This window comes from Lynx canadensis, chromosome B1 (assembly GCF_007474595.2).
Source record: "Lynx canadensis isolate LIC74 chromosome B1, mLynCan4.pri.v2, whole genome shotgun sequence".
In the NCBI taxonomy this organism is placed as follows: Eukaryota; Metazoa; Chordata; class Mammalia; order Carnivora; family Felidae; genus Lynx; species Lynx canadensis.
Window position 1 is genome coordinate 130,636,491 of NC_044306.2, and position 27,898 is coordinate 130,664,388.

Genomic DNA, 27,898 nt, shown 5'->3' on the forward strand with positions numbered 1-27,898 from the left:
GTGTGTGTGTGTGTGTGTGTGTGTGTGTGTATACCACATCTTCTTTATCCATTCATCCATCGATGGACATTTGGGCTCTTTCCATACTTTGGCTATTGTTGATAGTGCTGCTATAAACATTGGGGTGTATGTGCCCTTCAAATAGTTTCAAAATTCTTATAACAGTACTAATAAAATTCTACTAAGTCAAGTTATATATTTTTTGCAGTTCTCTTGGTCCTTAAGCTATAACCCACTAAGGAAGTACAACCAGAGAATGGGTCCAAATCACTTTACAATATTTTTCCCCCTGTGGTTATATTCTAATTTGATGTCCAGTTAAGTTTATCTATTTCAAGCACATTTACTCTTTTTTCTTCCATGAGAACTATATTAGAATATACACTTTAAAAAATTCACTTTGTCATCCCTTCCACACTATTTTTTCTCTCCTGCTTCCCCTTGTAGATAAACATGTTTATTATTTCCATTATCTGTACTTATACAAAACATCAAAAAAATGAAATACCGTATAACTACACTTTGACTTATTAACAGATTCTAAAAATTACTCCACATTAGAACACTGATGTTTTCTCTTTTTTTTAGTTTTATGCTCCTCCATTATGTAAACGAGCCATTATAAAACAGCCCCTATTGATGGACATTTGTGTTAATTTTTTTGTCTTTATTACAATGAATGCCAATTAAAAAAAGTTATGGGGGGGCGCCTGGGTGGCGCAGTCGGTTAAGCGTCCGACTTCAGCCAGGTCACGATCTCACGGTCCGTGAGTTCGAGCCCCGCGTCGGGCTCTGGGCTGATGGCTCAGAGCCTGGAGCCTGCTTCCGATTCTGTGTCTCCCTCTCTCTCTGCCCCTCCCCCATTCATGCTCTGTCTCTCTCTGTCCCAAAAATAAATAAACGTTGAAAAAAAAAATTAAAAAAAAAAAAATAAAAAAAGTTATGGGAATTTTATTTGCTATATGCAAATGTGTATGTGCAGCATAGAGTTCTAGAAATAGCACTGTTGACTGGAGGATAAAACTACATAAATTTTGATTTTTCAAAATTCGCCTTGATAAGGAATTGTGCCATATAAAAATGTCCTTTAAAAGGACAAAGAAATTAAAAAGAATTATAAAAAATATTTAAAAGGTTCACAGGATAGAATGATATTCAGTCACTTAAATCAATAAGTAAAAAACATTAATATTATGAAGCTGCCTCAGGCCCATGGACCAACCTACTAGTCTTTAACTTTAGCAAATTCCCTTAGCCAATGTGATTAACTAACCCCTTTCTTTGTATACCTATAGATTACGGGTTCTTTCTGCCCTTCTGCTAATCATGAAACAGAAACCAGGCCCCCTTGCACAACCTCTGAGCACTGAGATAATGTCTGAAACTGGCATCATCAAGGCTACATGTAATCAAGGAATGTTATGGACCAGTTCACCCCCTTTACTGATTAACTACCCTAAACCCCTTTATAAATTCCTAGGCCAGGCAGAAACTTTGGAGGTGGCTTTTGGACCAGAGTCCAACTTTTCTCCAGGTGGCCAGCCTCCTGAATAAAGCTCATATTCCTTTCCAATCAACACTTTTGAGTTTTGGCTCTTCCAGCAATGACAGGCAGCTAAACTTGGGTTTCAGTAACAATTAGAGTAAGATTATATCCATTATATTTGAAATACTAAAATATTTGTTTATGTACATGTAATATATTTACAATGATTCAGTGTTTGTGTGTTTATTTTAACATACTAAATAATCAAAATTGAGGAAACTTTTAAAAGAGTAGAAAATACATACACTCAACACCAAGTAATTTTGGTGTATTTTTATAATTCACATTAAGTTTCTTTTAGTTTCATATTTCTTAATGTTAAATGATGAGTCATTATTGTAGACATAAGTGAGATGATTGATTTTCAGAAATACCAAATAAAAGCTGGGCTGTCTAGTTAACAATAGGCTTACAACCTATTGGAAATATCTACCACCCACCCACTGATAATGGAGTCCCAAACCCTTAGACACTTAACTTCCTGGTTCTTCCCCTCTCCCTTTTGTGGGCTTATCTTCACAGGCTTTGCAATGAGCATGCGCCAAAAAACTGAAGTCTCTGTGTTGCAAGAACATTGATTAAAGCCTCCCTTCACTATGCTCCCAGTCTCTGACTCCCTCCTTCAATTGGTTCAGTGGGCTTATTTCTCACGTTACTGATGCTCCCTCAAAGAAGAAAAACTAATCGTTTCAGACTAAATTAGCTTTTGTAGCAACTTCCTAATAAATTAACAAAGCCTTTAAGGAACATTTTAGGGATAATATTGAGTGTTTTTTGTAACCTAAAAAGTTGAAAAGCACTATTTTCAATTCAATAATAGTCTTAAAATATGAATAATTTATCAATTTTTAGGTTATACTCTTCAATGCAAGAAAATATTGAACCTGTCTAGAGTATTTTTCTCTCTGAAAATCCTCTATATCGGATGGTACCTTAAATATATTTTCCTTTCATTTGATGGATTAAACCCAAATTCATAATCAATATACAAGCACAAAATTCATAAAATAATGACAAATCTGAAGTTATTCTGACATGTAAAAAACTATGACTCTCTAAGTACTCTGCATTGCAAATTACACTCTGGTATAAATTGTCTCCACAGTAATTCAACTTTATGAATTTAAAATTCTAATTATCATTTTAACAATGTAGCATCACATGAGTATCATTTCCTGGTACTCTTACTTCACAGAGCATGAGATTAACGTTACATGTGGCTCCCTTTTAGGAAACTTTCTGTAATGCAATATCCTGAAAATTCCTATTCCTTTACCTGTTTGGTACAAAGTCAAACACTTATGGAACTGTTTTCTTTAATTCTCTACACCATTTATAAGTTATGAAAACAGCTTAGGTTTTTGTTTTGAAACACTAATAATGTAATATTTAATGCCTTTCCCCCTAGAATCATTATCCAGTTCTTTCACTGGAAGAAGATATAAGCTGGCATAAAAGAGAATTTGCCACCCAAAATATGCCTCTTTGACATAAGGATTATCTTGAGCTGGTTATTTTTAAGCACCAAAGACACAGCACAAGTTCTGAAAACAAAGTAAAAGTTACCCTTTTAGTAAAATACATTTACATTTATAAGGAAAAATCTCCATTTGTAAGGTGTGTCCCTCTTTGTACTAGAAGAGGAGGATGACCAAATCTCTGGAAACTCATCAATGGAGCAGGCACAGACCTAAATCTGCATAACAACCTTATCCTTGTTTACTCTGCACTTCCTGGTTATCTCTTATAACCTCTCCTGAGCCTCAACAGCCTTCTTTTGTCTTTAGCTGGGAATGATACAGAAGGTGGTAGCCTGGCCATTTTGGGAAATTTTCCTGGGTATCTTCCATATATACAGGAAGTATTTTCCTACTGTTAATCTTTTATGATAGGGGAGGTCTCTGCCAAGAACCTGGGAGGGTAGAGGGGAAATCATTTTCCTTCTGCTACAGTTCGGTGCCTCCGGAAGGGATCTGATGAGACCCCATTCTTGGGGGAGCCTGCAGATGGGATCCTGGAAAACTGGCAGAAATTAGCAAAGGGTAAGAATTCTTACCAAAGTCAGCTCTCGCAGGTATCTCTCTCTGTAGTGGCTGATCAAGAGATAAAGATTAAAAATTCTTATTGCTTCCTTTCCAAATTTAAATTAACAGGAGATAATATTTATGTAAACTAGTTCCTTGGGTATAGTGAATTTGGTAAATTTGTTGTGAGTAATCTGGTTTTCTGTTGATTCTCTTTTCTCCCAGAGATGACCATTGTTTTTGTTTGTTTTTGGTGGTTTGTCTTTTGTGTCATTGGTCACAAAAAGAACCATAGCCTAGAGGAGGTTTTCCTTTTGTCTTATTTTAGGTCAGAAGACTTTGGCTTTGTGACCAGTGAGAATATACTCTGGTCTCTGCCAGCTGGAAAATGAATGTGTCCACATGCATTTGGCATAAAACCCAATAGGCTGTGGATCCCAAAGGCAGTATACTCTTTGTCCAACTATGCCACCTCTCAGGGGAGACTGTCTTAAAGGATCCTGGTTCCATAAGGGGTCTTTGTAGTCTCAACCTGCATTGTCTCATTAGTGCCGGAAAAGTCCCATTCTAGTACCATCTGTTTGGGGTAACTGATTAGAGAGTCTGTGACTGGAGGCATCCAAAGTTCTCATTCTTACCACCTGTGGCAACAGGTCTTTGCTTTCCTAGGATAACTGCAAGTAAATTTTCTGGATCTTGTGAGGGCTGCATCTTTACACCTTCTTTTGGGATGCCTCTTGGATTTATGGTTAAACCATAAATTTATGGTTAAGCCTGATTGGTTTGAGTTGCTATTGAATTAATAAAAGATCCTACTTGTCAATGACCAAATGATGGATACTCTGAACTGAAAACATAAACAAACTTCTATATTTGAAAAAAAAAAAATTAGTTCTTTTTTTAAAGAATTATCTTATTGGTATCTACAGAAAGACTAAATTGAAAAGAAGACACAAAGAAGTATAATGGCTCACATTATGGGCTTCTTTAACAAGATAAAATTATGAAGTTTTATTTATTTATTTATTATTTATTATTATTTTTATATTTTAGTTAGTTTACATACAATGCAATATTGGTTTCAGAAATAGAATTCAGTAATTCATCACTCACAAAAAACACCAAGTGCTCATCACAAGTGCCCTCCTTAATACCTATCCCACTTTCACAAGATGTTACCAAATTTAGAGAAGAGTTAGAAAAATCAGTGGACATTCACAACACCACTCACAGGAACTTTGACTAATGGCTAAGGTTCTTCCTTTCTATGATTATACTGCAGTTGTCAGACAAGCTGTCTGCCCCCCCCCCCCCCCCCCCCCGCACCAAGTAAACAGATCAGAATTTCTCCCAGATCCTCCTACAAATGATCAGGAAATGGATTAGCTGGAGGCCAAGGGTCAGAGGCTGATACAAACAAAACTAAGTTTAAGTTGTTCCCCCCCTTAAGTTTAAGTTGGTCTAAGGATGAAGGGTACATTTGGGGGGGTGGGGGAAGAAGACCACCTGAAGGCTTTGGTTGAATGCTTTATGCATCCTGCACAAAGACCTACTGAAGTTCCAGAACATAGAAATATTTTGATTTCTTAACTGGACATCTTCTTCTGCTATAAAGCAAATTGAAATTGCAGTCAGATGTGTGGGTCAGTTCCCTGATATCATTCAGGCTATAACCCAATTCTTTGAGTAATTAGAAACAACTGCTTTTGTCTTGCAAATCTTTGTAAAAACAGAGGTACAGTTCCAGAAGCAATGCAAAATCCATCTGTCCTTTTTTATTAATTCTCCAAACTTCTCAAAATTCATCTCAAAATGCTTGCAAAAGATCAATACATTGGAAACTGAATGTCCTTTGACTAAGAGAAATCAGGAAATTTTAAATAGTAGTTACTTCAGACCACTGATAATAGGCAAATATACCCCCAAACTCCATTTTGGAGAAAATGCAGATACTTTCTGTGATTTTGAGATGTAAATTTTCTACCCATCTTCTCCATGTTCTAAGAGCCATTCTTTAAAATGCAAACTTTAAGAAGATATTTCTCATCAGAAGGAGAAAAAAGGATTTATTAGAAATTGGGCAGATGAAATATCCCAGTGTCTTCCTCACAAATATTAGTATGAAAAACTTTAGCTATCTGAGCTGGTAAAGTGCCAGAAACACAATTTGCATCCAAATATTCTCTTATAAACTAGTGAGTTTAGTGTTGTACCTGACTCATAGCTAAAATTTTAGCTATAAGATCTCTTTTTCAGTCAGCCTATATGTTTACCTGTGTCTATATATGATGTAAAATGTGTGATTTTTTAAATTAACCTCTGGATGCTATTGCTAAAATTAATTTGTAAAAACTCTATTTAAATAGCTTAAAATATGCACTATATAAATTATTTCTAAAAGTCAAAAATATAAAAACTAACCCAAATGTTTGTTTCAAATTCATGTGATCTTGGATTTTTTTGCAGTAAATAAAAGCTAAGTGAAGTTTGTTGGTTTAATAAAAATAGACATGTATTCAATGTTGTCAACAAATATAATTCAGGTATACAATTTTTATTCTACCTAGGTCAAAGAAGTTCATGTTACCTCTGTTACAAAGCTCTTCGGTAAGAAAACAACAATGACAGACTTTGCCTAATTTCTCACAAAGATTTTGTGAGTAGTCTAAGCATAACTGTTGGGAGCAAGTGATTTAGATGTAAGAGGAATAAGAGTTTTTAGGTGAACTTTTGAGCAACAATTATGTGTTTATGATATAGCTACTGAAATAGTTTCCCAAATCTCTTAGGTAACTTCTGCCTTTAGAGTTTTCTTGAGTTAAGCTGAATGATGTAAATTTATTGAATATCTAGATCATGTGCAAATAAGATAAAATACTGAACATTAATTGCTGAACATAGGTTTAATCTGAACTGGGTAAGAATGTCCAGAACTGACTCAAGTAATAGAAAACCAAGCAGAACAAGAATAACATGGTGCTGAATAAACTCATGAAAATGCGAATTCTTATGACTTTGTTTGCAACGTTGATTCTTTAATGTTTTGTTTTTTTCTAGATTTAAGGAAACTTTTTTTTTTCTTTTCTAGTAAGCTAAGTATGAATTACAGCAATTTGGTAAGTATGTCTTTGTGAACACAGATGAAACAATTACTTTTTCTCCCTATCTGATCCCTTGAGAATGTGCATAGAATTAAACATGACCAAACAGGTTCAAGGAACCAAGTCTCACTTCATGAAGCAGATAACACTCCTTGGAAAAGCAGCCTGGTGTTTTGCTTACAGCGATCCCAGCAGTCCTACCAGATGACTAAGAAAGCTCACTTTCTGGATGGTGCAGAAGCCATAGGATATCTCTGGGACCTCAAGAAGAGAGAAATTAATCCAAATCTCTAGATTCTGCAGGCAAAGTCTGACGGTGAGCCCTTCACTTGGCTTCCTATCCTCAAGGCTTTTAAAAGTTCAGTCTAAAATTCCCTGTGAAAGTTCCAGCAAAGTAGACCTCAAAGGAACTTATACATATTCAACCACTATTCTTCCTGCACATAATCAGGTCAAGTTTAATGAAACTAAACTTAGTTTGCAAACAAATTAGTCCTACTGTGATTATTTTGGCAAAAATAAGGGTGATTATAGAGAAAATTATGTTTCAGTAGTAAAACTTTGTGGATATTAGATTCTAGTCCAATTTATTGTCTTAGAAATGTTGTTTTCTACCTGTAAATTGGACCAAATCCTAAATTCTAACAATTTTCTCAAATATTTTGCTACAACTCTCTGAACTAATTTCCAATTTTATCCCACCCTTCTTCTTCTTTTCTTTTTTTAATGTTTGTTTATTTATTTTTGAGAGTGTGGGGCGCCTGGGTGGCTCAGTCAGTTGAGGGTCCGACTTCAGCTCAGGTCACGATCTCACAGACCGTGAGTTTGAGCCCCGCATCGGGCTCTGGGCTGATGGCTCAGAGTCTGGAGCCTGCTTCCGGTTCTGTGTCTCCCTCTCTGTCTGCCTCTCCCCTGTTCATGCTCTGTCTCTCTCTGTCTCAAAAATAAACGTAAAAAAAAAAATTAAAAAAAAAATAGAGAGTGAAAGAGAGAGAGAAGGTGGGGAGGGGCAGAGAGAGAGGGAGACACAGAATCTGAAGCAGGCTTCAGGCTCTGAGATGTCAGCACAGAGCCCGATGTTGGGCTCAAACCCACAAACTGTGAGATCATGACCTGAGCCAAAGTTGGATGCTTAACAGACTGAGCCACCCAGACATCCCTCTCCCACCATTCTAACTTGAAATGACTGAGAGGAAACAAAGCAAAGCAAAACAAAACAAAACAAAACAAAACAAAACAAAACAAAACAAAACACAAAAAACCTATCCTTTTCCCAAAGCTGTGCGAATTGAATGTGAACAACTTCATATAAACTTAAGAGAAATCATCACAACAGCGCATATGGACAACCTTTTGTGCCTGCTGATATGTAGGCCACTCAGAAAGTTCACCTTAACACCTGATGGCATCAGAGATATTCAAACTTTGAAAGATGATTTGAACCTGACATATAGAAATCTCAATTGGCTGCCCCCTACCTCCACCCTGTTCTCACAAACTGCATTATTATAGTTTGTGTTAATTGTTAAACTTTGCTTATCTTTTTCCATAGACATGCCTCTTATTAAATACCTGATTGCTAGCACAATATAAGACTAACTTTGGGAGCCCATCTGCAAGACCACTTCCTAAAATGAGACATAGCAGTTAATTGAAGTGATCTATTTTCAGGAGTCAGACATGGGCTCAGTGAAATATTGGAGCAATGTATCAACTCAGGTTCTGGATTGTGAAACTTCTTGGGGAAGTTTCAAGGTGGAATTGAAGGGAAGCAGAATTTGCCAGCCCAAATATGCTTTTCGGCATAACTTGAACTGGTAATTTTTAAGAGATTGCAGACACAGGGAAACCTCTGAAAATCAAGTAGAAGTTACCCTTTTGTAAAGGTTATTTATATTTATAAGGGAAATCTCCATTTGAAAGGGTATCTCTCTTTCTGTACCAGGAAAAGGGGATGACCAAATCTCTAGAAACCCTTATCAAAAGAGAAGACATAGACTTATATCTGCGTAACACCCTTACCCTTGTTCACTGTGCTCTTCCCACTGGTAAACTTCCACAACTGGCCTCCCCAACCCCCAACATCTTTCTTTGGTCTTTAGCTGGAGATGGCATTTAAGGTGATGACTTGGGCCATCTCAGGAGTCAACTTAATTTCCCTAGGTATCGCCTGCGTATAATAGGAGGCCTATACATTACTAAACTTTCGTTTCTCTTCTTTTAATCTCTCTTTTATTACAGAGGTTCTCAGCCAAGAAATTTGAAGGATAAAGAAAAATTACTCCCTCCATCCCCGTACCCTTCTATGTATCCCCGGTTCCCAAAGCATAAGTCAAGTGCTTGAGAAACTTTTTGATGGAGCAAGATCATTATGAGGGCTAATGATCTTTATAGATATTATCCATTTGTGGTGCTAAATCAAGTACAAGTGGGAGAGTTGTCAGAGAATAGTGAATCTCACAGGAAAACAAAAAAATAAATTAATTTAATTAATTAAATCTGATGGCCTAATGAAACAAAGGCTCAACTATGACAACACAGAAATGCCATCAGCAGGTATAGTGGAAAAAATAAAACACTGTCATACTTATGGTATGGCAAAATTTGTCATTACTGTTTCAAATTAGAATATATTGTTTTATGATTTCTGCATACGGAAAATGTAATGTTTCTAGAGTCAGTGCAACTTTTGCCTTTAAAAGAAAATATATTAATATTAATTTATACCAAGTATAACAAAGTTTAGTAACAAATAGTTGCATAAGTATGATTTAATCATATTAAAATACACATAATCGGGGCACCAGGGTGGCTCCGTTGGTTAAGTGTCTGACTTTGGCTCAGGTCATGATCTTGCAGTTCACAAGTTTGAGCCCCATGTCGGGCTCTGTGCTGACAGCTCAGTTTCCTTTAGTGGTACACCTCTGACAAATGTGATGTGCTGGTATACAATGAAGTCTAATTATACAATTAAAGTATGTAAAATCAACTCTGCCTAAGCTGTAAGAAGACTGGTAGAGAGAGAGAGAGAGAGAGAGAGAGAGAGAGAGAGAGAGAGAAGGAGGTGGACAGAGTGTATGCAAGAAAAGAATGAGGAAAAGCAATGCAATTTACATGGTATGGCTCATAGGACCTAGCTTTCTTCTCAGTGCTTCTGCCAAGGGGCTATGAAAGAAGGAGCCCATGTGACTGTTCCCTCAGGGGGTCTGTGTTCCCCTCGTGTGAGTCTCAATGCATGGAGTCTGATTCTACAGTTTAATGGTACTGTATGCAATTTTTCATACCACATGACCTATAAACAAAGCCAACTATTCTTACCTAGGGCTGCAGCAAAGACAAAGCATTTGTTCTTACTGACCGAGGGGCTTTGAGGGGTATTCAAGGAGCATAATCACAAAAGGATTTCTTACTAAATGTGATTTTCACCTCACCACCTTCAAGCCTCACATCTCGCCCTGGACCGGCCTAGATCACCCTGTTTAAAATTTCTGATCATAGTCTTGGCCCTCAACCCCTCATTCACAATTATCCTTTCCTTGTGCTATTTTTCCTTTTTAGACTGAACTTAGCACCTACTAACACACTACATACTTTACTGAACTTTATTATTTATTATAAGTATGCTGTCAAAAAAGGTAGGCTCAATAAGCAAATATTTGTGTGGTTTGATTAAAGGAGGTATTCCAAGCACCTAGAACAGAGCCTGGCTTCCAGGGGGCACTTAGTAATATTTGTTGAATAAATCCATGTATGGATTTTCAAATGTGATGCCCTTAAAACTTCACCACTGGTTCCTCCATTAAATATTAATAAGTCCCTATGGCAGATGATCATATTTCTTGTGTTTTAAACCAATGGTTTTGTCTGAAAGTGACCCTTAATGTAATATGAAAAACCATAGTTCAAAAAAACTTTGGATATATCAGCTTTTAAATCTGATTTTTTTAATTTATAAAAATAAACAGAAATACTTGATATAAGTAAATGTAAGTAAATGAAGTATGTAGGGTGAAAGCACTCATCTATAAATGCTGAGGCACACTGACATGATCAGAAGTACTGAGTTTATGAAAAATAATAGCAATGATGGATCCAAAATAGATAGCTTTAACAAACAAGAGCTTATTAGCAGCTGGATGAGAATGTCTAATTGATAATTATGCAATTCTCACAATTAGGTTTAATCCATAGGCTGACATAATATAGTAGCATCACACAAAATACTCTCTTCCTCTGTCTCATAGCTAACAAAACAGTTATGGTAAAAACTAATCATTCTTACTCCTTATATGATGAACTATTTCCGTATTTGTTAGAATTCCCTGTACACTATTAACTGTGTCAGGAGGGCCTCCAAAATAAAATCTAAGAAAAGAAGCATAGATTGAAAATATACAGACAACTGCACTGAGTTCTTCTTTCAAAATGTGTATTCATAATGCAACTAGTATTAATATTAGTTTCCTAGCATATACATAGGAAAGTTCAGTTATAAAGAAAATCCCACCACTTGGAAACTGTTAAAATATTTGAAAAATACACAGTGGCAAGATCATACTTTTCCAAACTGAGTTATGCTTCACTCATACGTGACACAGACAAAATATATGTAATGCCACGATTCAGTTTAAATGGCCAAATGAAAACCATTAAGGATATTAAGACTAACAGTGATTAATAATATTTGATGAAATACTTGATAACATCAAAACTCTTAAAGAAATCTGAACAAAAAATTGCAAGTTCAATACTAAGAAACACTTCTTATTAAATAGAAATATAAAACATATGCTAATTAAAGGAAGACTTCTTTGGAGACCCTGGGATTGTTCTGAGTTTAATTCAAGCTCTAATTGAAAAGAAAATTTACACTTAAAGTAAATCAGCCACATGTAAAAAGATAACCTGTAAAACATCAAAAGGAAGTTAAAAAGAAAAAAACCTGGCTATAAAGATGCCTAATTAATTAAAGTACCTGAATTTTTGCCCCGTTAGAATATAAGATCTTCACTGCATTTTGGTTATTCATTCCCGATTATTTAATCCAAAAATGTTGTTTGCAGGAGTTCAAACTATAAAATATTTACAGACAGCGTATGTTTTATGCTGAAACATTTATGTATACAGTCGATGTAACCAGAAAAATCATCCCTAACTCTTAATGTAATCTTGTAATTGCCAACATTGCTACTTGACTACATCTATCCATCTTCTATCCTGTTTTAATAACACAAGTGACACCTAAGAAATTATTCTTTGATCTTTCAATAAACTAAGCCTGTGTAGACACAGGAAAGTGAAAGAGGTTAAATTGTCATTGATTATTTAAGACACATTCATCATTTATTTAACAATCTCCCTCATCATCTCAAGAACTATTGTGTTTATAGGCCCTTGCTGAGACACTCTGAATTTATTTTTAAATATTTTTTGTCACGTGCATTAGAAATCAAAGCACGTTGTACACTAACATTAGTTTCAAATCTCCTGATAAATCTGTTACAGGATGGAAGTAGTTTATTATATGAATTTTAGAACTTATTCGCTGTAGCGGATTTTCAGAAATTTCTTTTCATAGTTTTCATTATAATTAATGTCACTCAGGAATTATATTTCCTATCTTAAGTGCGATGTGTAGCAACAGCTATCTTCCCAAGAAAATTATATTAAAGGATACTTGTAGTCTCTTATATTCTGACATTGTGTCACTGGAACATGATCCACAGTGATCGGGAAAGTATAATTTGTGGCTAATATTGACAGCGTTAGAAAGCAAGAAAGAGAGTATAAGAATCATTCATAATGTGTAAGATTTCTACAGGATTTTTCATATTTTTCTCTGAAAAATACTATTGCATATTATAAGTAGACATAGTATGTATATATGTGAATATGTGTATTTATGAGAAAACAGAATAATTTCAGACTATTCTCTGAGAAAAGTATTATACGTCAAATGATAATTATTGTTATCACATATGAAAAGTGAAAAGTGTATAAATACATATTGAAAAGTATAGAAAATATATCCTATTCATGGAAAAAAAATACACTGTTGATGAGTCATATGTTCCCAACAGTCACACAATTCATCACATTTAAAATGCTTTACTTACATCTAATTTGCTTATTTAAAATACTTCCCTTCCCTGTTTTTCCATACAAAATGCCCCAAAGTTTACTATTACAGTTACATCCAGGTAGTGGCATGAGGTTTATATGCATATCTTTGGTGACTGATTTTCTGATTCTGATGATTATATCCTAGAATCTATCACCAGGAAAAGTAAAATATGAAACCTTTAGAACAGATTATTATTCTATGTTAATGACTACCTAAATCATACGAGACACTTAAACAAAGGAATCCTGAAAGGACTCACTACCAAGAAATTATTATTCTTAGCCTTTATTCAATACAGTAAAATACATTAAACTCTCACTGTTAGATATAAAAAGAAGCCAGAAACAATGAACATTTAGTAAGGATTAACTACATTCATGGCTCTATTTAGAATTTTTATTTACAGTTGAGAGAATGATGTAGCATTGATATAGTAAATCTCATAGAAACAAGAACGTTATCGGAATAGATAGGCAAATACAAGACAGCTTAGTTATTTCCCCACAGGTACCATTCATCTCTTAGCAACTATTTCTCTCTTGCAGTCACTAATTGTGCTATAGCTCTCTCACATTCTATATTTATATTCAATTCTTTCAAAATTTGAAACTAAGTCTCCCAAACATCATTTCCTTATTGAGTAAAGTGGAATATTTGAGTCCCAGTACACACGTGTTTTCCTCTTTCCTTGTGTAAGAATACATTACTTATAATAACTAGACTTCCACAAAGTTCATGTGGTAGTGAACAAGTGACTTCAGTTTTCTGGTGCTCAGTTAACTTAGAATTTTGTTATGTTGGAATACAATTTAATAGAACCTATTTATTTATTAGCCTTACTGGACAACTGGCTAGCAGATTTAAAAAGATAAAGGGTATTTGTAAAATACATACTGAGTTTATATCCTAGGTATTGATACATAAATAATACACATCAAAAAACTTTAAACAGGAAAAAAAAACCTCCTTCAAAAGAGATAAACATTAAAAATGCTTGTGGCTTAAATCCTCTTTGAACTTAGAAATCATTTCTACTTTAAAAAATTAAATATTCACATCACTTAAATAATATATAACATTGGTATTTAAGCAAGAAGTGTAGTCACAATACTGATATCTAAAATATTTAGGGTTCTATAATAAACATATCTTAAAATGAATGTAACAGAAAAATTCAAAAGAAAAGCATAGCTTTTAATGTTTTTTTAATTAAAAAATAACATATATAAATAGTGGAAAACAACCTGCAGTGCAATTCAAAACTTTAGTTTATTTCCTAATAGACACAAGTAGCTTTATGTTAAATATATCAATATAATTTGCAAGGCAACACAAAAGTACCATTCATATTTATGTCATTTCATATAATAGGACATGAGGATAAACTTAAATTTTATCATTAAAAACTTTCATCAAACAACTTAAAATTACTTCTGTTCTAATTTTACTTGTCAATAAAGTGCTAAAAATAATATCATTTTTTTTAAATAGAAGAGAGAGCTCTTACAAATGTTAGATACAGGAAAAAGAAGATAATTCTTTATAGGTTCATCAAAAGGAAGTTTAAAGTCATGAACTTAGGCAAAGTGAAAACTTTATAGCTTCATTTAAGAAAAGATAGGAATGTAAATCTAAGTTATCCAAAATCATCCAGTGTTACTAGAAGCAATCTTGTATCAACACGTTTTATAATCCTATTTTGACAATTCAACAAGTACTTCACACTAAGAAAAAAATGCTAACATTCAATTAAATTACTTTCTGTAGCCTGCACTGGAGCTAAAAAGCTAAAACAGTATTTTAGCTTACTATTTAGAAATAGTAAATTTCTCTACAAAGTTGTGTTTCTTTTCACATACCAGAATGTAAAAATGATGTGCCTGGCCCATGGTGATTGTGAACATAACTTTATTAAACTGTTAACAAATAAATTAGTACTTTCTTAAAGATAAATTGTTCTTGCATTCTAGTATGTATCTTCCACATGTCTGCAAATTTACTAATTCAAAAGACTATATTAGAGATGTTAGTTTAAAAAAAATAAGAAGACATTGGTATGCTAGTCGGTGCCTGTAATTATCTTTTTCAGTTCCAGAAGGTATTTGGGGATTATTTAAGAGAAAAAGATGAATGGTGAGCCACTAAATCCTATTAAATCAGTGCATGGACATAGCAGCTACAGAGGTAAATAAGCTGTGGAGGTCTGAATACCAATAAAGAAGATAAAAATGGTTTTATATAGCTACTTACATCATAGCCTAGAAGTTCAGTCTGTGTGGATTTATCTACTCTTGAAGCAAAAGCCTTCTGTAAATGCTGGACTTTTTCCTGCAAAATGAAAAAAAAAAAAAAAAGAAAAAAAACACATTTTTGGTAAGTCATGTGCTTCTACAATAATATTCCCCACTTATTAAAATTTGATTAGTGTACAATGCATGATTATCTGCATGCATACTTTGCTCTGTTGGTGCTTTGCATAACAGCCTAAATATTCATAACTTTAATTCTCAGGTCATAAGTCCTCCACCTTTGGCATCTTTTAGTACAGGAACCACTGAGATAGACACTCAGTCGAAGACTAGAGAGCCAGGATTGCTTAAATCCAAGACCAAATGCATTGTATTATGTTTCTTATTGGCTGGATTTTTTTGTAAATTAAATTGATAGGATTTTATTGATCTAGTTTCAGAGCATTTCCATTTAAAATCCAAAACATACTACTACTCAGTGGATTCCATTTAGTTTCTTTTTAATTTCAAGGTTTTTTCCTTCTTAATTCTCTCTTTCTGAAATCAACACATTTGGGAATCTATATAAGATGTGACACTAAACTAATCCTGTTATAAATAAGTAAGGGAAGTAATACATGAAGGAAGTTTGGGATTTCATATCTCAAATGCAAATGCACTTATTCTGGTCTACTAATTTGACTGAGCTTCTGGTTGGGGACTTCTTTTCTCATTTCTAGATGTGTCACTTAAAAAAGGATCTTGAGCTTAGTTATGTAATGTGTTTACTGCATGCCTGAGACATATGAAAGTGCTGTACTTATATGATCAAACCTCATCTTGGGATTTTTGCTATTATTATCACCCATTTTTAATGAGAACAATAAAATTTAGAAAGGGTAGGGGCGCCTGGGTGGCGCAGTCGGTTAAGCATCCGACTTCAGCCAGGTCACGATCTCGCGGTCTGTGAGTTCGAGCCCCACGTCAGGCTCTGGGCTGATGGCCCAGAGCCTGGAGCCTGTTTCCGACTCTGTGACTCCCTCTCTCTCTGCCCCTCCCCTGTTCATGCTCTGTCTCTCTCTGTCCCAAAAATAAATAAACATTGAAAAAAAATTAAAAAAAAAAATTAAAAAAAAAATTTAGAAAGGGTAATACATTTTTTTGAAGTTTATTTATTTTGAGAGAGACAAACAGAGACAGAGAGAGAACAAGCAGTAGAGGGGCAGAGAGGGAAACAGAGAATCCCAATCAGGCTCTGTGCTGTCAGCCCAGAACTGGATGTGGGGCTCGATCTCACAGTTGTGAGATCATGACCTGAGCCGAAATCAAGAGTCGCACACTTAACCAATTGAGCCATCCAGGCACCCTGTAGAAAGCATAATAACTTGACAAATTTTCCAAATAAGTTTATGTGATTCTACTAGGTTGTTTTTGCTTTAACTTGCTCTAAAGGATAATTTCTTTTGTTTTCTTTTCTTTGAATGCTCAATAAAAGTTGCATAATAGCTTAAGGATATAAACTGATTGAATTCATCTTTTTTTTTTTTTTTCCCAGAAGGGGATGGTGGTCATCACAAACTTCACTAAGAAGATTGTTTTCCTCCCTTCCCCTCCTCTATCTTCCCCTTCCTTTCCATTTCCTTTCCCTGCCCAACCCCTTTCTCTTTCCCTTAATTCTTCCTCAGATTTGCAAGTAATCAGAGTTATATAACAAGTCACATACATAATTTACATAAACATTTTTATTTGAATTATTTCACTTCTAACTTCCCTATCACAAAACTTCTAGTGCTGCTTTTCAGACCAAAATGAAATGGAGATTAGGTAATTCAGAAAGATGTCTTGCAAGTGAGGTAAGATTTTAACTGTTTGAAAAGGATAACTGAAAATGTGGCCACATTTTTCCAAACTAAATGTAAAAGGAAAAGTAACAAGTTGTGTTTATTTAGACTTATATTGGGCTGAGGAAAAAGAGCAGGGAGAAGTAGTAATAAGCAGAGGAAGCAATAATGTTTGCTATCATTGAAGGGCTGTTCAGAAAATTTTATCTGTTTTTGAAACAGGCTGGAGTAATAAGTATTGGAAAAGCAAGTTTTGTTATAAATTTCCAGACATACAAACATTTGCACATGAATTAGAGACTATGCATTAATGCAAAAAGCAAGGAAGAATAGAGAGCAAATCTTCCATTATGCTTTCCTCACAATTCTATTCTCAAGGCCTCCCATCCTGAAGAGAGGAGTGAGAAGTATTGGTCAACTCTGGTTCATTGGTCTGAGTTGTAACACTTAGAACATTCAATTCATGAATTTTCAAAAATATTCAACAATTTTCATAACCAATAGCCTAATCAAAGCAAAACAAACAATCTCTACATCAAGAATAGTTAGTTTCGGACATTAAAACAGACATTTCTAATGCAATTCACTGCCACTTCCTTTTGACGGCATTTTCACAACAAATATGTCATTTTTGAATTATTTTTCATCTATGCACTTGTACACTATATTCAAATGGGGAGAATAAATTATAAGTTTCTCACATACTTAGGTGTGCACACTTAAAGATTAAATATTTTGTTTAGTGTAATAGTAGGAAGAAAACTTATGAAAGTTTATAATCAATTTCTATAATATAAAATTTCAAAATTAAATAAAGTCTCGACAGCTATGGGCAGATAATTCTCCATGGGGCTTTTGCATTTCTGAGAGACTGATGGATATTTATGAATGATAAATTTAACATGAGATAAAAAGAATATTAATAGAAATATAGAAAACAAATAGAAAATAGAAATATACCACAATCAAATAGAAAATATACCACAAAAATGGCTATTACCAGATGGTGAGATTGCTGAATTTTATTTATATAAAAAAATAAATATGTATTAACATAAAATATATATATATGTCAGTGGAATAGAAATAAAGCATCATCATGTATTTTTAATTTCACACTGATTTGATATAATAAAAGATTTTATTTAAATTATTGATTTTGGTATAGAGAAATAGACATTTCACCTTCATGATGCAAATGTATTTATACTCCTTCATTCAACTATAATTTTTATTAAATGCATATTATGGGTATTGCTCATGGTAAATGGAACATAAAGAAAAAAAGAATGTATAGCCCCATAATGTATGAACTTGTCAAATCACTAAGTTTTACACCTGAAACTAATGTAACATTGTGTGTCAACTAAACTCAAATAAAAAAAAAAATCACATCTCAACTTAAAGAAGTATAATTTTTTTAATGTTTATTTATTTTTGACAGAGAAAGAGAGTCAAAGCATGAGCAGGGGAGGGGCAGAGAGAGAGGGAGACACAGAATCCGAAGCAGGCTCTAGGTTCTGAGCGGTCAGCACAGAGCCCGATGCGGGGCTTGAATTCACAAACCGTGAGATCATGACCCGAGCCAAAGTCAGCCGCTCAACCTACTGAGCCACCCAGGCGCCCCACAACTTAAAAAAGTATTAGAAAAAATGTATAGCTTATGGGATGCCTGGGTGGCTCAGTGGGCTAGGCGTCTGACTTTGGTTCAGGTCAAGGTCTCACAGTTCTTGAGTTTGAGCCCTGCATCACGCTCTGTGCTAACAGCTCAGAGCTTGGAGCCTGCTTTAGATTCTGTGTCTCCCTCTCTCTCTGCCCCCGCCCCTCCACTCACACTCTGTCTCTCAAAAATAAATAAACATTAAAAAAAAGTATGGCATTTTCTGGGGCACCTGGGTGGCTCAGTTGACTAAGCGTCAGACTTCAGCTCAGGTCATGATCCTGCAGTTCATGGATTTGAGCCCCAAGTCAGGTCCGTGCTGACAGCTCAGAGCCTGGAACCTGCTTGGGTTTCTGTGTCTCCCCCTTTCTCTGTCTCTGTCTCTGTCTCTCTCTCAAAAATAAATAAACATTAAATTTTTTTTTAAAAATGTATAGCCTCTTTAATAATGAAATTTCCACTGTGGAAGACAGAGATATAAAAAGCAATTAGTATTCAAAATATAAAATAAAAGAACTATAGAGATGTCTGGAGAGATCTGGAGGGGGTGGGCGTGCACACTTATGCACTGTAGAAGCAACATATAAGACAGTTAAATACTTGAAATGGAGAAGCTACTGACACCCCAGCTAAGACCAGAAAAATGAATAATTATTAGCCAACTTGGAGTAGAAGAGATGAGGGTCCTCTCTTAGGCAAAACGTTTGCAAATATTTAGAAGTCAGAGAGACTGTGCCAAAGATGTACATAAACAGCTACTAGTTCGAGTTTGTCTAAGGGTAGACTATGAAAGGGACAACAGTGAGGTAGAAGACTAAAGTGGTAAAGGGAGTCTGCCAGAGAGTACAGAATTCATTTACACGTGTGATTTAATGTGACTCTTCTTTTGCATTTTCCTATGTAAGTAAACACTGTAATTTCTTCTTCTAAACTCTCCCAGAGGGATAGAGAATTGAAACAACTCAACTCCTGGAAGATAAAGTTTCTAAATAAATCTATACAGTTGACAAAATATCAATTTGTCTTTATGTTTTCCATTCCAAGTAATAACAGTATCAATACTCAACAAAACACACCCTTGTTTTTTTTCTTCATGTAAGATCAATAAAACATATGTGTGCTTAGATTCCAAATAATTTTATCTCATATTAAGAGTATTTTTTTAAACAGGAAATTGGTACATAGTAAACTGAAATCAGTTGCTGAAGGTCACACAAGCTAGTAAGTGGAACAGCCAAAATGAAAACTTCCCCTACTTGTCTCCAAAACCTTGTCCTTTCTATAAAGATATTCCTATGCTGAAAAACCCTACAAGCAGTATTGCTGTTCACATATTGCATATCACATACCAAATGTATAGTTGCGAAACATCTAGTATGGTAATAAAACTGTTTTTTATGTTCGCCCTGTGTATATGGTCTTACAGACTCTACTGAGTCATTTTTCTTTGTTGTGATTTGAGATCGCTTAGGAATTAACAGTTTTTCCTACAAAAGCTGTAATTCCATAGAAACCCCATACTATAAATATGCAAAACCAGAAATGCATTTTGAAGTATGAGTTAGGAATTATATGATAAAGTTAATATAGTAAGTTATAACAAAATTGGAAACAAAATGTGCAAAAGCAAAACTGAAATAAAAACTAAATGTTGAAATGGCATGAAATCCTTTTGATAGCAATGATATTATCAATCAGTTCAAGCAGAATAATCTAGAAATGATTATGCTAAAGCTGTTAGAGTCATTTCTGGGGTGTGTGCTTTTGTGTATGTTTGTGTTTTAAATTATAAGCTTAATTGACTACACAGACTTTTATGAATTCAAAATAAAAGAAAATTAATTTAAAAAAAAAGAACATGAGGGCCTACATGCAGCTTTTGAATCTACACGAACATATACAATAAGGTTAAAGGGAGAAACACAAAAGCATCTGTGTTATTATCCAAAATTTTCAAAAAAAAAAAAGTACGGTGAAGAATAGATTTGTGTTGGAAAAATGATTATGTTAAAAATAATAAAATAATAATTTAAAAAAGGACATAATGACCACTTACAATAGTATACTCCTGAATTTAGGTCCTAAATCATGGATCTACAAGTTAAGGTTATGAAAAGAGAAATAGTATTGAAATGAGGAGAAAAGCTAACTTCACCTAACATGGGGCTTGAACTCATGACTCCAAGATCAAGAGTCACATGCTCTACCAATTAAGGCTGTCAGGTACGTGGAGAAAAGTTAACCTTTAAATTGAAAGACAATGTAATTCAACACAAGAAAATTCACAAAGTGCTCTGAGTCCCGTTTAAACTAGAAATTAGGTAGATCAAAAAGAATTTGAACATCATCTTATAATGGACTTCAATGTCAGTAATACAATATTTAAATCAACATAAGGAAAAAAACTAAAGGCAAAATCATTGAGATGGCTTAATAATGCCAAGTCCAAAGATGAGCTCAGAAATGCAAAGGCTATGTTAAAGAGATCACATTGATTATTTTCACCCACCTTTAATGAGAGCATTCCACTGAGAGACATCAGTAGAATTAGAAACAAGCATAGCAGTGACCAAGCAAATCAAACCTCCTCACACAGAACATACAATTTCTTGGAACCATCAAGACAGCATTAAAATCTATTAATATTATTTTCTTACTTTTTGTTATTAAAAATTGTTAACATATAACAGAAAGGGAGAATAACACAAAGAGTCCCTATGTACTCATATCCAATTTCACCAATAGATACTAGAGGTTAAAAAAGAGGTATTAGTATTAGCTATATACTTAAATAGCTCTATTGGTCAATATAGTCCTTCAAATTAGGTAAGAAATGTTTTCATTAGAGTACCCTGTTCTGGTTGTCTTCTTATGTTTCTGCCCATCAGGAGGGTATTCTGTGGTGATAAGGTAAGTGCCACAATCACAGGCCAAATTTTTCCTTCCTAACCACAGCCCATATTTTCCCTTCTCACCATACTCCAGAAGCCTAGAATTCACTGCCTGGTTCTGAACATGACCAGGTCCTCCTGAGGGTCTCCCAAGGTGTGGCCACAGGATAGCTATTTGGTGTAGAGCTTGGGTGTTCAGTGGGTTGATCACACATATGTTCATAAGGCTGGAGGGACAGAACCCTAGGTAGAAAGGTTGTAGGTTAAGCTAGAGGCATGGCTGACTCCCCCTAATGGCAAGGTGCTGCACAGAATGCTATGGAGTCCAAAAAGGTTATAATTGGAACATGGCTTTCCAAGTCATTAGCAAAGTATGTTTGTCAAGATAGAAGGACAGAACATGTTTTACTTTATCATTTTAAAATCCAAATTTAGAATTTTAACATTTTGACTTACATTTTGTGAGCCCCCCCCCATTTTATGTTCTTGCCCTGACTCTCACAAATGTTAGCAGCTGACTTGTTACTGATTCTTTGTTTTTTTTTTTGTTTTTTGTTTTTTTTTATCACCACACCAGTGAAAACACAATTAAAAAGTCTGAAAAAGTTGCAGAAAAGGGCAAAGGGACAGGGCGGTTATTTTAAATTTATATATTTTTTAAAATAGGCCAAAATATACAGTCAAACAGAAGGAGGATATGCCCGGTAAATCAATAAAACAAACATCTAAATAACATATTTATATTCATTCACTTTTATGATACCTAAACTATTAAACTGTTTGACATCCTCAACAACCCACTATGACACTGCATTGGAGATGATTTTTTTCTCAAGAAGATTACATACCGTTACACAGCATATTATAAATTTATGGAGCTCATTATCCATAAGACATTATACAAACTGAAAATACACCCAGATTTCAGAGTTTCAGCTACTTCATTTAAGAAAAAGATAAGAACAAAAATGTAAATTGGGAATTTATATCTTTCAAGATAGAAATCACTGGAGATACTTGTACCCAGATAACTATATTCACTATTCTAGATGTAAAGCATATGGATTTTTTTTTCCCAACAAGAATTGTTCTAAGAATACTCTTCTGGTATTCAGATCTTCTTTTCAGAGAGCATACTGTAATATATATAAATGCCAGTATAGTTTCATTAATGGTATATTAAACAAATATATATTTCATTTATTTTGTGCATATGACAGGCTAATCCATTACTTCTAGTTTAATACTCTTCTCAGTAAAGTGGAGCTAATTAAGTCCTCATAAAGAGGAGCTTGAAGGAAATGTCTTTGAGTTAGATGCCTTTAGAAGCTAGGAATACAAATGTCCTGGGTTAAAAATAGTAGACATTTAGTGACTGATCAAGAAAGTCATGAGAGAAGTTTAAGGACTGTCACCCAGATTACTTGAGCTTGGTCTCCCTCCACATTCAAGATATCTGCTAAATACATTTCTGAAATATATTTCACAACCATTTCTTCTTTTTATAGCTATGATCACTACTCTGGGTCCACTACCCAGGGACAAGCAGGGAGATGGAGCATAGATGTGTGCCCAGTGTGCATAAGCTACCACTCTCTTTTATTCCATTAGCGTCTGTACTGGGTTGAATAGTGTCCCCCAAAATTCACTTCTACCTGGAACTTTTGAGTGTGACCTTATTTGGAAATAGGATCTCTGAAGATGCAATCAAGTTACAGTGAGATTTTAGGTTGAGTCATAAATACAATATGAGTGGTGCCCTTACAAGAGGAGGGATATTGGGACACAGTGACACAGATATACGGAAGGCCGTATGAAGAGAGAAGCAGGGATTAGAGGGATGATGCATCTGTAAGTCAAGCAACAACAAGGACTGCCAACAACCACCAGGGGCTAGAAGAGGCAATGAAAGATCCTTCCCTAGAGCTTTCAGAGGGAACATGGTCTTCCTGGCCCCTTGATTCCAGACTTCCAGTCTCCAAAACAGAGAGAAAATAAATTTCTGTTATTTCAAGTTGACCAATCTCTCATACTTTGTTACAGCAGCCAAAGGAAACTATGACAGCCTCCTGACTGGTATTCCTGTCTTCACCCATACTTTCTCCATTCCAAAGTAACTTGCTAATGTAACTTGGATTGCATCACTCTGTTTAAAACTTAATATCCTATCCCAGTATGGTAGCCACTGGACACATGTGGCAAATGAGCACTTGAAATGTGGGTGGTCCAAATTGAGATGTGCAGTAAGTGTAAAATACACACCAGAGTTTGAAGACTGAATACAAAAACAAAATTAATAAAATATCTCATGGATGATTTTCTATTTATTACAACTTAAATGATACTTTTTTTGGATATATTAAGTTAAATAAAATGTGTTTGAGGGCATTGGAAGGCATTAAGTTAAATAAAATGCATTTGAGGGTGGCTCAGTCTGTTGAGTGTCTGACTCTTGGTTTCTGCTCAGGTCATGATCCAAGGTTCATGGGATTGAGCCTCATGTCAGGGTCTGCTCTGAGCATGATGTCTGATTAAGATTCTCTCTCTCTATCCCTCTGCACCTCCCCACTAAAATAAAAAAAAAGTATTTTAAATATTAAATTTCATAAATGACTACGATTTGCTACTTGTTTTATATTACTATTGAACAGTTCTGGTCTATATAATAAAAAGTAAACCTTTATCATGATGTATAGCTCCAGCCTCTCCTGGCCCTTATTATGCTAACTTTATCTCATATCAGCTTTCGCCTTGCACAAATGACTCATACTCCGGGTGCCTAGGTTGCTCAGTCGGTTAAGTGTCCAACTCTTGGGTTTGGCTCAGGTCATGATTTTGAGGTTTGCAAGATCGTGCAGAGCCTGCTTGGGATTCTCTCTCTTTTCCCCTCTCTGCCCCTCCCCCACCTCAAAATAAATAAATAAGCATATAAACATTAAAAAAATGACTCATAATTATATTCTTGCAGTTGCTTCAGTGGACTGAGATTTTTGCACTTGAACTTTTACCATAATATTTCCTCCATCTGGAATGTTCTTCATATTAAGTGTTATTGCTTTACAGATATAATCTTTAAAACAGATTCCCATCTCCAGGTGGTTCTCTTTTAATCTTTTCACTAAATGTCTCATTTAAAACTGTCAATTATTTCTTTTATTTGGTATTTGTCTATAGTTTGTCTGTCTTCTACACTACCATGTACATTCCTTACAGCAAGGGTCATGTCTACTTAGAGTCATATTGACTCCATACAGCCTACTGTAGTTTTTTGCACATTCTAGGTACTGGATACTTTTTTGAATAAATGAAGTAGGAGAAGGAGAAATGATACATGAGGTTTGAGAGGATTCATCACAGACCAGCTGGTAAAGCTGACATACTGCAGAAACATTTGCTTTAGGGCATTTAATATTAGTGACATGACAAATCCAGTAAAATTTCTGGCATTTGGGTGGTATATAAATTTAAGCAGGGACAGCTTGGAAGTGATATATGAACTAAAGGGTTATTCTGGTAATTCTAGGCTGTTCAAAAGAAAAGGAGAAGAAAGGAAACAGAGACACAAAAGTGAGGATTAAAGAAATGGCATAAATCCTAAAATTTGTCGAGGGATTTGATGCTATAACATCAAGTGAGAAATATTTTCAAGAATAGATTAGAATTTTTAAAAAAATGTTTATTTTGTGAGAGAGAGAGAGTGAGAGTGGGGTAGGGGCAGAGAGAGAGGGAGAGAGAGAGAGAATCCCAAGCAGGCTCTGTACTGATAGTGCACTGATGTGGGGTTTGAACTCACAAACTGTGAGACCATGGCCCAAGCCAGACCAAGAGTTGAATGCTCAACTGACTGAGCCACCCAGGTGCCCCTAATTTTTTTTTCAAGAAAAGCTTATGTACTCTATCCTCATTCATGCCTGAATTTTATAGTTTGAGTGAGAAATTAATAAACTGATTCTTTCAGTGAAGATAATTAGGAGAAAAAATAATGAACAGAGAACTGTCTACTACAGGAAATAGGGCCCAGGAGAATTTTTTGATGTATTAAGTCCCAAACGTTCCCTTATTAACAACATCCTGGTCTATAACACACATCTTCTATTTGTTAGGGGACCCTCCATTCCCCTTGGTCCATATTTGCAGAAGGGGACTTCTAGTGGAAGTCCCACCTCTCACTCACTCCCCTTCATCTATAAACTGGTGGGTGATCTTGGAATAAATAAACATTTTCTGCTTCTTACTGGCATGGCCGGTCTACAAGATGAAATTTCAGCTTGTCTAGACTTAAGCTTACAGACTCCTGCCCTGTGACAGAGGTCTGCAATTTTCCCATTTGTGTCAGCAACTCCAGGGGGTCACTTCAGTTCAGATAAGAATGTACTGGAAGCTTATATGGCTGCATTTCAATCGAGATTTATACTGCATTATAAGTCAATTTCTCTGAATCCTCCATTTTGCAATTAGTTCTGAATTCAGGAGGACAAACAAGGATGTTTCTTGTTGCAATTTTTAAGCCTCCAACACACACACACACACACACACACACACACACACACACACACACAGAATCAATTTGGAAAAATGGACTTTCAATGTAGTTACTGGGAAGTTCTAGCAAAGTCCTGATAGTGTTGACTTTAGAACCACAGAACCTTAATTCAACCTTGAATATTGTTCCTATTAAAAACAAAGAAAAACAAAGAACAAAAAAAGCAAGCCCTTCATCACTAAACACAGGAATCCGCCAGCAACATTAAGATTGACACCATGAAAGTATGGAAAAGACTGTTCTAGCTTTTTCTCGCTCGATATTTTTACTCAGAAGGTCAGGATAGAATACCCTTCCCACTTTACCATTAGGGTTTAAAAACAGGATTCTTGTTTTGAAGAAAAGATTTGCTTTAGGGGACTATGAGCATTTTATTTTATGGTATTGATTTAATTTTAATGTATATAGAATTTTTTTAAACTGAGAAGTGACATAAAAGTCTTCAAGGCAGTTGTTCATTAACAACAATATGCTGATGACAGCATCCAGGAAACACAAGCATAAGGGAGACAAGAAGAAGATCACTAAAGACTTGCAGAATCAGCACAGCATTACAGGTCAACAATCAGCTAGAAAACAGTGGATGTCATGAATCAAACCTCACCAGACAAATTGTAGACACAGATCAAACTTTACCGGCAAACTCCAGACATTCTCAACACCAGAAAATGCATTATCCTTCAGATTTCCTTCAGCACATTCAAAGCAAAGGTAAAAAATTAAAACAAATAAAATATAACCCTACAGATGTATTATCTAAACTGCAAAATCTAATGTAGCAGAATCTGGAAGGATTATATGTGACTGGAGGAATTATTTAGTGGCTTTGGATGTCTGTTTATTCATCTTTTAAGCAGAAATGATAGGCAAAGGCATTTAAAGCTGGACTTAACTGATTCTAAATATTTAATGAGTACGTATAACTTATTAATTGATTCCAAGTATTTAAAGAGTATCTATAGGGTATTAATTCATCTACCAGTAATTATAGTACATTTAACTACACAAATTAAACTATGACTTTGCTCTGTCATTACAAATACAATAAAATTTTATTTTAAGATATATTCATTATTTTGTATATATAAAATATAAATAAAATCATTTACAAATAAAGCAATTCCTCTGAACAATTTTGCCAGTTGGTTACTGTGAGCCATGGTAGAACCCAGCTTCCGAATGAGACACAACTGTGCAGGGGGCACAAAGGGTGCAGCCTCTCTCAAACACAATGCTCTTCTTACAGAGGAAGGGGTAAGACAGATATTGTTTCCTTGCTGTTTCACAGCTTATAGTTCATAGGGGAGATAGGTTTCCAATAAGCCTAAGGTTACAAATATTAAGTGATATAAAGGGAAGCACTGAGCTGTTGAGACAGAGAATAACATGCAGGATGCCCTTTAATTGTATGTGGTGACACAGTGGGTCTTATTGAAGACATGGCTCTTAAGGTTAAATCTATGGGACAAGGACACGTCCAGGCAGCAAGCAGAAGACTGTTTCAGAAAGAGATGGGACAAAGCTGGGGAACTGGGGGAGGAGGCGGGAACACAGGCCTTTTTTCTGAGAAACTGGGAAAAGTACAGTGTGACTAGAACCTAGTGAGCAAGAGGCATATATATTGGCATCAGATGATTATAAGGTCTGCTAAGCATTGACTTCTATATTGAGCTCAGCAGAAACCACAGAAATTTTAAGTGCAATTCAATTGTATTTAGCCAACATTATTCTGGCTACTATATGGAGAAGAAAATAGAGCTAAGGAAGGCATGAGAAGATGGTAATTCGGAGGGTAATGCAGTAGTCTAGAAGAAATGCTTTTGGCAAGATGGAAGAGTCGTATACATTTTCCAGATTCAAGTAAGAGCTATATTTTTTTTAAGTTTATTTATTTATTTTGAGAGAGAGAGAAAGGGAGAGAACAAGCACCAGTGGGGGAG

General features: G+C 35.0%; 1 protein-coding gene across 2 annotated transcripts in view; it reads right to left on the minus strand.

The window, feature by feature from the left end:
- Positions 1-27,898, minus strand: part of CCSER1 (coiled-coil serine rich protein 1) — an 848,536-nt gene that overhangs the window by 171,720 nt on the left and 648,918 nt on the right. For both annotated transcript variants that reach the window (XM_032592937.1, XM_030313430.1), the window contains exon 9: positions 15,046-15,123. In XM_032592937.1, the coding sequence (XP_032448828.1) occupies positions 15,046-15,123 (78 nt within the window). The remainder of the gene's footprint in view (positions 1-15,045; positions 15,124-27,898) is intronic.